At 38.0% G+C, this 10,408-nt stretch overlaps 1 protein-coding gene across 1 annotated transcript; it reads left to right on the plus strand.

The window, feature by feature from the left end:
• LOC109848104 (serine/threonine-protein kinase SAPK10) lies at positions 1,783 to 8,884 on the plus strand. The gene is made up of 9 exons (XM_020417432.1): positions 1,783 to 2,274; positions 3,131 to 3,205; positions 3,298 to 3,399; positions 3,488 to 3,541; positions 3,633 to 3,725; positions 4,044 to 4,136; positions 7,390 to 7,494; positions 7,704 to 7,802; positions 8,406 to 8,884. Exons 1-9 carry the CDS (start codon positions 2,098 to 2,100, stop codon positions 8,694 to 8,696), a joined length of 1,089 nt encoding a protein of 362 aa, XP_020273021.1. The 5' UTR covers positions 1,783 to 2,097; the 3' UTR covers positions 8,697 to 8,884.

Below are 10,408 nucleotides of genomic sequence, written 5' to 3' on the forward strand. Positions count from 1 at the left end.
TCCCCATCTAGAGAGAAACAAAAGGAGAGACCCTTTAGATTAGAAGATCTCAAACCCTAATTCAGAGTTTCTTCATGGATTCAGGTATGCTTCTGCTAATTCTTCTTGTTAATCTCCTCTTTGAATTAATCATGGTTCTTAATTATGTTGTATGATTAAGATCGAATAAGGATAACAATTTCATCCAAAACCATTTGTCGAATATTCGTGATCATATCCGATCCGATTCTCAAATATCCGAACCGTTTCTGTTTCCGATAAGTGCAGATATGGTTAAGATTTTTTATTACCGAAGATGATCCGTATCCGTATCCGTTTATAAAAAATGGATATGGATATGGTAAGTGTCATATCTAGGGCTGAGCACGATTCGGTCCAAACCGAAAAAACCAACCGAACCGACCCGAACGGATCCGAAAAAATTGGTTTTAAGAGTAGGGCGGTTCGGGTCGGGTTGAAAACTTTTTAACCCGAACCAACCCGAACCGACCGAATACCCCATGGTCTAAATACCCATTCTTCTCAAACCCGACCCGTCCCCAAAGACAGTCTCAAATTCTCAAACCCTAAATGCCTAAACTTCCCTTCCTACTTTCCCAGTCGCCTCCTCAGATCCTCTCTCCCACTCTCTCTCACTCCTCAGTCCTCAGTTCCACGGTCCACCTCTCTCACTTCCTCTTCCTCTTCACTTCCACAGTCTTCATGGCCGAGGTTGAAACATCTCCTCAGGCTCAGTATCTGTCTCCGGCTTTGGGGGGACACCCGCACCCGTCGTCGTCACCGAGGCCGAGGTATAAACTTTATCTTTTGCTTTTCTTCAAGCTTCTAACTGCGATTATTCTTTAATTTTAATTTATTTCCTTGGATACAACAGCTAGTAAGTTGAGATATCGGCCTATCAGTTTTCTGTTCATTTATGCACTCCTATTCTCTTATGATTTTTGAGTTTGTGCTTTGATAACGATCCTTAATTTGTTTTCTGGTATATATGTTTTCATGGATGATGATTTTGTTCCTTTTTCCCCCTTTTGTTTTTCCAAATTAAGTCGACAACCCCTAAAATACTACTATTTAATATTCATGTGATCCCTTACTCGTCACGATATATTCTATTTGATTTAGTATTTGGCAAGTCTACTGTTTAAATCATTCTGAAAATGAAGTTAGAACCGAACAAACCGAACCGAACCGTACCGAACCGACTTGCAACGGTTCGGTTCGGTTTTGAATTATATGTGGTTCGGTTCGGTTGTTCAAAATTTGGTAAAAACCGACCCGAACCGAACCATGCTCAGCCCTAGTCATATCCGAACCGTATCCGCTCTGATAACACCCCTAGCTACAGCACATGATGTGACCCTTCTTAAGACTGAACCACATTGGGAAAAAGTAAAACGGCTGCAGCACATGAAGATGCATTGACACAGATTTCCCCAAATAAAATGGTGACGAGTTATAAGGACTAATTTGAAATAACTTATAAAATTTGAAGGACCTAATAACAATCTCAATAATAAGGTACTATCCCAAAATATTAAAGGTGTTCAGGGACTAATATCAAAAAGACCACCTTTTCCTCCACGTTAATGGAGGTCACGGGAAGCAAACCCCAGCACTCCGCTTCCTTCCACATCACAGCTTGACACGCGCCCAGCTCTGCAGCTCCTCCAATAATCACCGTCAGTTGACTAATATCAGCGGCTGAGATCGAACCGTACTCCTTGCAATCCGTGCAAGGGTATTTACGTACTTATCTAATTTCTGAGATATTTAATTCGTCTTCCATCCCTTTGGACAGTAGCGTGTCTCTTCGCCTTCGCTCTCGCTGTAAAAGGAGGTCACGAGCTCGCGACCCCTTTTTACCTTCATCATCAAAAACCCTAACCCTCGAAAAAGAGCTCAATAACGGAGAGATCTGAGGTCTAGAAGCGGTTCGATCACGGGCGATCGCTGTCTCTTTCCTCCAACTGCACCGGATTCTGAGGTGATTGAAGACGCCACGCTATCGGATCGATTAGGGATTTGATGTGAAGAGAACTGTAGAGAGGGAGAGGGAGCTAGAGAGAGAGAGATTGAGGAGTTCGTCGTCGTCGACGGATGGATCGCCAAGCGGTGACGGTGGGCCCCGGGATGGATCTGCCGATAATGCACGATAGCGATCGGTACGAGCTTGTGAGGGACATCGGAGCTGGGAATTTTGGGATCGCGAGGCTGATGAGGGATAAGCAGACGAAGGAGCTTGTTGCTGTTAAGTATATCGAGAGAGGCGAAAAGGTTGGTTCAATTTCTCAAATGAAGTATATCGAGTTTGGTTTCTTTTGCTTTTTTTGATATGGGTATAATGCTATTTTTGGCGATTGGTCCATTTTTGTTCTGTTATGCTCTTTTGGGAACATGGGAAAAAATTGGTACTTTATTTGACATCAATAATTGCAAGCCTACAAATGTAAGGAAAGGATCAAGATGCTACCTTGTTCTGAGAGCGCTAACGTTAATTGTTTATGTTTTGAATTTTGCAATTAAAATAGAGTTTTACTGTGTTCGATCACTTTCATAACCCAAGAAATGAACTGTTTGTGGGGGTATCATAATTTTATTACCGAAGGGTACTTTTTTAATCAACTTCGAATACATTCTTGAATTTGTTTGAATTGAAATATGTTAGTATTTTTGGAGGGATTAGTTATCGGTTAAATTTCAGCAATTATTATCGGTTAAATTTTCTTTAAATACTGTGCTTTACTTTATGTGGCATCAATATTTGCAACCCTACAAATTGAAGGAAAAAATATTTCTTTCTTTGCGCTAATGATTATACGTTTAGTTAACCTTAATTAGTGACAGCGTTTCGTCTTTGGGAGTGCTGGAGTAGTTGTTTTTACTTTGATTTTTGCAACTAACCTATTTGAAGTTTCTCTGTTTGATCAATTTCATTACAGTTTTCATTGGTAGTGTGAGACACGTGGGTAATTTGGCTTGTAAAAATTGATTCGCTTATCGTTACCAATGACACATTAACAACAACATAATTTTGATTGATTTTTTTTCTAGAACTAGTGAGAAATGCTAGTCAATTATATTATCTTACTCTTCACTATTATTTATGTTTTCAAATATCTTGTTTTTGCAGATAGATGAAAATGTTCAGCGTGAGATTATTAATCACAGATCATTGAGGCACCCAAATATTATTAGATTCAAAGAGGTGTGTTGATTTTGATAGTTTCATTTGGACAGAGTTGGAGAGATATAGGTGATGAAATTAACTGATATTACGTTGCTGGAGTTACATTTTAGGTCATTTTAACTCCAACTCATCTAGCAATTGTTATGGAGTATGCTTCCGGTGGTGAGCTTTTTGAGCGCATCTGCAATGCCGGTCGATTTAGCGAGGATGAGGTTAGTTCACTTGATCGTTTTCTTATTAACTATCATTTATATCAGCTCGATTGTTTCTTTCAGTCGCGTTCTTTGCTTTTTCTCGCAGGCCCGCTTCTTTTTCCAACAACTTATATCAGGAGTTAGCTATTGTCATTCAATGGTATGTTAGTTGCATGTTTTAGTTTTTCCTTTGTTTATTAGTTGTGCCATTTAGGGATTAATTTTTAATTGTTATTTATATTGTGGTGAAGCAAGTGTGTCACCGTGACTTAAAACTAGAGAACACCTTATTGGATGGAAGTACCGCTCCTCGTTTGAAGATTTGTGATTTTGGCTATTCCAAGGTACATAGCATAAATGTTACCGAATTGTTTCATTTGTGTCTGTCCTGCATCTCGATTACAGCTTAATCAAGTGGCGTTTCTCATTTCTGTTTATCAGACTCAACATGTAATTGCTTTATGGATATCCTAATAATTTCTCAGGAAAATTAATACTGAAATGGAGTTGTATATTTCAGACTTCATGTGAACTTTAGTTATGATACAAATATTTGTTTTTATCACTGCATCGAACAGCATTGTAATTAACAGTCATGCTTCACATTCAATTTTTTTATATGTAACAACTTGTATTTTTTTAATCCTTCAATTTATTTTCAGTCGTCAGTCCTGCATTCACAGCCGAAATCAACTGTTGGAACCCCTGCATATATTGCTCCAGAAGTTTTGCTCAAGAAGGAGTATGACGGCAAGGTAAATATTCTTGTCATTGATATCTTTGGCGTGGCATTATTCCCCTCCTGATCCTCATTGCCACTGTTATAAGCCAGATATATTTTGGTATTATACTTTATGCATCTATACTTAATCCTTGTGCTTCGTGAAAGTTCACTTTTATCTTCAAAACAACTAAAGATCATTTACTTTAATTGCATTCTCTATGGTCTGCATATGCATGTTTGGAGGATGCCTTCTATGAGGCCTAATGTTACTCTACTTGTCTAGGCTATTTTCTTCTTTGTTCCTTCGCTATTAGATGTTGCATGTGTTACACAGATTATTGATAGAACTCTTTCATTTTGCTATCCATGGATCTACTCTTTTGGCTCAACCTTTGTGTTACATCTGATGTTACCTGCACATGACAATTTGCTGAACCATATGGGCTAGCCTATTTTCTCGGATATTGTCAGTTAAAATCTCTTCTCTGTATATCCATCTTCCATTTCCAAGTTTTCTTTGCACTGTTGTGAGGTTCACATGATCCAACATCAAAATCCTATCATCAGGATAGAAAGAAACCACCTTGTCGGTGTACCACAGGGTGGTAAATTGTCATCTATTCATAGATTTAGATGGCAGATATAGATCTCTATCTATATGATTTATACGCAGGTCATTTCTTACTCCTTAATATCATGCTTCTCATCAAACTCTTCATCAGATATCCTTGCAATATTTTTATGCATTTAATAGAGGCTGGACTTGAACTTCTCCATGACCAACTGTACCCTCAATTTACTGGGAGCCTGGGAACCTGGGAGCGTCTTAGAATTATAAATAGAATAACTCCGTATTCATTACCTATCAATTCAGCTCGGATAGGCAACTCCAGATGGTGCAACAATTTGAACTCTTTTATCAATTTCAATTTCAAGAGTCAGTTTATGGGTTGAAACTAATGTTCCTCACTCGAATCCTTTTGTGTCAGTATTTCCTCATATGCTGTATATTATTTCCATTTAACTCTTTTAGTTCCCAAAAAACTCGTCAAAATCTTGTCAGGTGGATCATCTTTGTTCCTAACCAGAACTGCAACTGTTAATATTAGGAGAATTGTATTAATTGTTCTTCCCTACATGTTGAATGCCCCTTTTGTGGCCTCAAAACCTGAATACATCGTTCTTCTACTTCCTCTTAAATTGTCTTCTAAAATGCGTGCCAGCTAGATCAAAATTAGGTGTCTTTGGAAGTCACTGCACAAAAAAGCATAAGCTTGGGGTTTGACTGTCAATAATGAATGTCAAGCAAGCTAAATGCTCCCTCTCACATGCACCTTGCGTCATGTGGAAAGATAGTCAATGGAAACATGATTATTGTCATGATAGAATAAATGGCAATTAACATATATACTTCCAAATTGCTAATGCTGAAGTTTGAATATGATACCCGTTCAATTCCAGTGTCATAAAGTTCCTGCAACTAGACTTCATCTTAATATCACTAGACTAGAACTGCAACTGTGTAAATTAAGGGAATTGAATTAATTGGTTAACATTTCCTTACAAGTTGGATGCCCTTTTTTGGCCTTAAACCTGAACTCTCTGTGATTCTATTTTCCTTTAAATTATCTTCTTAAACTGCATGCTGGCTAGATCAAATTTGGGTGACTTTGGAAATCACAGCACAAAAAGCTTAAGTCTGTGGGTCATCTGAGAATAAAAAATGTCAAGTAGTCACGTGGAAAGGTATTCAATGAAAAGATGACTCATGGCATGACAGAAAAAATGGTGATAAATATTTATACTTCAAATTGATAATGTTGAAGTTCAAATCGGAAACCCGTTCAATTCCAGTGTCTTTTGCAGCTACGCCAAATTTGCAGTTGTAGTGAGCATGAAGGGACTTATATATAAGCTTTTAATATTTTGATTATTGTGTAAAATAAGGAACTTTCTGCTTCTTTAAGGTAATGCAAAACTAAACCATGATTTCATAAAATGTGAAACTAAAAATTCATAGATATCTCAACTTTAATGTTGGTAAATGATGTAAGCACTGAAACTGGGATTTCTATTCTCTATACAACTTCAAATTGCTAACCTTTCGGCTACTGTAAAATTCCATTGATTATTTCTGCATATTGTCTGTTGTTAATAGTTAACATAAAAGTCCCACAAGATCATCAACAATGTGGTGTTTATTTGAGGGTCTTCCAAAATGTGTACTGTACCGGGAGATCTTTAAGTGAAATATCAAAATTCATTCTAATTGAAGCAAAATATATTGGAAAAGATCACTTTGCTTGAAATCTTAGAATTCAAGTCATACTCATAGCTGTTGATCGATGCTCTATTTCCTGCACTTTTCTTCTCTTATTGACTCTTTCATCAACTTTTTCCTTTCCCATTATAATACCATTATTCTAAAAGCGTCAACTTAATTTTATAAGCAATAATGTCATATTCCTATAATCAATAATGCCATGTTATACGTTGGGGGATCTACTCTTGTGTCACATTGGGTCTACTTGCTTAGGAGGGAGGGAGGACTGTGATTTGCGGCTCTCATTGAGGTGTATTTTCTAAATGAAAAGCGTTAAATAGAGAGATGCTATTTTAGTGGGACCAGAGTGGAAACCTGGGAACATTGCCCTTCTTGTAGTTTTTATTTTGATCTAAAAGAAAGAGTCAGCTATTTGTCATTTTAGATGTCAGAGGAAATGGAACCGGTATGTGTTTGGATTTGACATGGTAGGATTAACAGAGGTTCTTCATATTAATCTTCATATTAAAACAATTTTCTAACAGATAACTGTTCTAAATGGATAACCCCCTACGTAGCATCTTTGGAGATCATGACGGCAGATCTTTGTGCTAGTATCTTGAATTGGTATACATATACCAATTATAATGGTTTAATTAGATTTCATAGTCTGCCTATACTGGTATTAAAAACTATATTACCTATTCTATGTGGTGATTTTTGATTCCACCAAATTTCAATGGGTAGATGTTTCTGTACGCCAGATATTTATGTGTGGATTTGTGTTGGTATTTTCACCAATTATGACGACAGATTGCTACTTGTTGAAATTCCTCCTGTGTAATTATCTCTTTATGTTGTGAGAATTGCTATTAATAACTGAGGCATCGTTAAAAGTTGTCATGGCCTAGTCTTCTGTTGACTAGTATCACATGTGTTAGCGCTTGCTTTTCTCATTGTATCATACTTTAAATTTTATTTTTATTTCTGCTCATGTTCTTTAGTTTGTTTAAAATCACAGATAGCAGATGTCTGGTCTTGTGGAGTTACTCTGTATGTGATGTTAGTGGGTGCATATCCATTCGAGGATCCTGAAGAGCCCAAGAATTTTCGGAAAACAATTCAGGTTACTTTTTACCATTTCATGAGATGAGGAGGATCCTGAAGAGCCCAAGAATTTTCGGAAAACAATTCAGGTTACTTTTTACCATTTCATGAGATGAGCCACCATTATATTCATTATACTAATAAGAAAACAATTCAGGTTACTTTTTACCATTTCATGAGATGAGCCACCATTATATTCATTATACTAATAACCCTTTTTTTGTGCAGCGTATATTGAATGTTCAATATTCAATTCCAGATTATGTTCACATATCTGAGGAGTGCCGGCACCTAATCTCTAGAATTTTTGTTGCTAATCCTGCTACGGTATGTACTTTGTGTTATAGACAATCCTTGTTGTGGAGTTACCTCTGTTGTGGAGAATACATGTGAAAAAAAATCCTATAGAGGGCCTTCTATAGTATATGGAATTAGGAGTAAGGAGAGGATGCCACTTGATATATCAACAGTCATTTGTCTATCAGCGCAGACAATAGTGACTGAACTGAAGGACATTCTTGATACATTCATTAAGATTCATGGCATGGCAGGCGTCCCTCTCTCCTTCCTCCATATACAATAATCTATAGAGTGGGCCTATATAGTATAGTTGCCATTGATTTGGTTGCTTGACCCAGTTACATCCCTAATATTTTGATTATCACGGGTTAATCTGTTAGGGTCGTCCAATTGTCTGGAGATTCTGATTCTACCTATTTCGCTTTCACTTAATACAGTATCGATTCTATCTGAACACCCCATACAATGGGGTAATCCGTACCATTCATGGGTGGTTAGAGGTTGGAGGGTTAGTTTGAGAACTTTTGCTATTCTGTTTGCAGTGCAAGCCACTTCACTCCTACAGTGATGGTTCTAATAGGATTCCTATTCCCTTTAATATTGCTTCACATTTTTTTTTACTCTTTTCAGAGGATATCAATGTCGGAGATACGCACCCACTCCTGGTTCTTGAAGAATCTTCCCGCAGACCTAATGGATGACAACATGATGAGCAACCAGTATGAGGAGCCCGATCAGCCTATGCAGAGTGTCGACGAGATAATGCAGATAATTGCAGAAGCTACTATCCCTGCAGCTGGAACTCGTGGCATCGGCCAGTTTATCACCGATAGCCTCGATATGGACGATGACATGGAGGACCTCGACTCTGATCCTGATCTTGATGTTGATAGCAGTGGCGAGATAGTCTATGCTATGTGATCAGTGTTGTTTTAGGATAGGGGAGTATCAAGAGGGTTTGATATATGTATGAACTTTGTGAGCAAAATGTGGAAAGGGGAAAGGTGTTCACTGCTAATTGTGCGTGCTTGTATTTTATAAGAACATATGAAGCTTGTTACTGCTGCAGCCTGCCCTATATATGCAATGTTTTTACCTCCTTTGTCATATATGCAGCTGTTATGGCCACGTGTTTTTACTCTATGTTCCTTGCTGCGTTGTTGTTTGCTGAATATGGGTTTAGACCCTCTTTTGTCATGTCTCTTCGGCGTTCTACTGGTTCGTCTGTGCCTTCTGACTTGCTGCGTCTCTTTTTGTCTACACTGGGGTCAGTCAAGGACGGTGTTAAAACTGTTATTTTCTGGCTTTCTACCCCTCAAATTGGATCTCGTATTGTTTCCTTACACAATTTGTACTGCGGTTGCAGAAAGATCCCCCCTCCTCTTTATGCGAGTGGATATAATCATTTTCTGTAAACTTGTCGTGCTTAAATTGTTTTGGAACATACTTTACTTGTTTGGGTGATAGTAAATTGGATCTCGTATTTTTTTTTTTTTGACAAGGGAACCGTTCCCAGGATGACCTGGGCACCTTACGCGGCCTAAACTGGGGTTCCCTTTCTCAGTCGTAAGAGTATAATGCTTCGACTACAGTTAAAAGTATTTTCAATGTTTGATTGTATTGTTCTGATTTAAAATGCTTTTTAAGACGAGGGTGGCTTGGATCGTTGCATGAACGGTAATCTAATCATAGCGTGTTCCCTGGAAATTGTGGTGCTTGATTGCTCCCAGGTGGAGCTCCAAGTGCATTAAGAAAAGAGCATCCGGGTCAATAGCTTCGAGTGGCCTCTCTACTATATCAGAGTGTGAGTACATAGGACAAAATAATCAGCTCATCCATTCGGGTATAGGCGAACTCTCAAACTTGGATGACATGCGATTAGCTGTTAAAATTTGGAATGAATTGTAGCTGTCTTGTCCTGCTATCAAAAGTAGAGGTCTCCGGCGCAGGTGAGCAAACGGCCGGTTTGGTCGTTTTTTCCCGGAATTTTACCACAACCAAAACCGAACCACTCCATATTTGAAACCGAACGGAACCGAACCGATAGGAAATTTCATTGGTCAATTTGGTTAGGTGTATTGTGTTGGGACTTGAACTAATTTATTAAGAAAATAGCCTATTTAATGCAAAAGAAAGATGCTTGTCAAGAAATCAGTGAAAGAAATATGTTGGTTAAGGCCTAAGGGATCGGCAAAAGAACAAGACAAATTAGTTGAAAGAATAATCTAACTTATATGTTGGTTAAGGCCTAAGGGATCGGCAAAAGAACAAGACAAATTAGTTGAAAGAATAATCTAACTTAAGAAAGAGAGAGAGATATAGAATTTGACCATTGAAGAGAAAGAATGAGCTTATTTTAGACAAATTGAGAGAACGGGCCGTTCCAGTTTTGTTTGTATTGAAGTTTCTCAAACGGATCGAAACATATCCTGAAACCGAACCAAACCGGAAAAAACCAATTTAAGGCTCGCCCCTGCTGTCCAGTGCCAAGCATATGATTGATGCATATTATTATTATTATTGTAGTTATTCGAGTAACATGGACCTTTGGATATCAACCAATGGCTGCGATTTCATCTAGGGATTGTTTAATTTATGAAAATTGCCCCCCCCCCTCCCTGCTCTCTCGACTA

This window comes from Asparagus officinalis, chromosome 7 (assembly GCF_001876935.1).
Source record: "Asparagus officinalis chromosome 7, Aspof.V1, whole genome shotgun sequence".
NCBI classification, from domain to species: Eukaryota; Viridiplantae; Streptophyta; class Magnoliopsida; order Asparagales; family Asparagaceae; genus Asparagus; species Asparagus officinalis.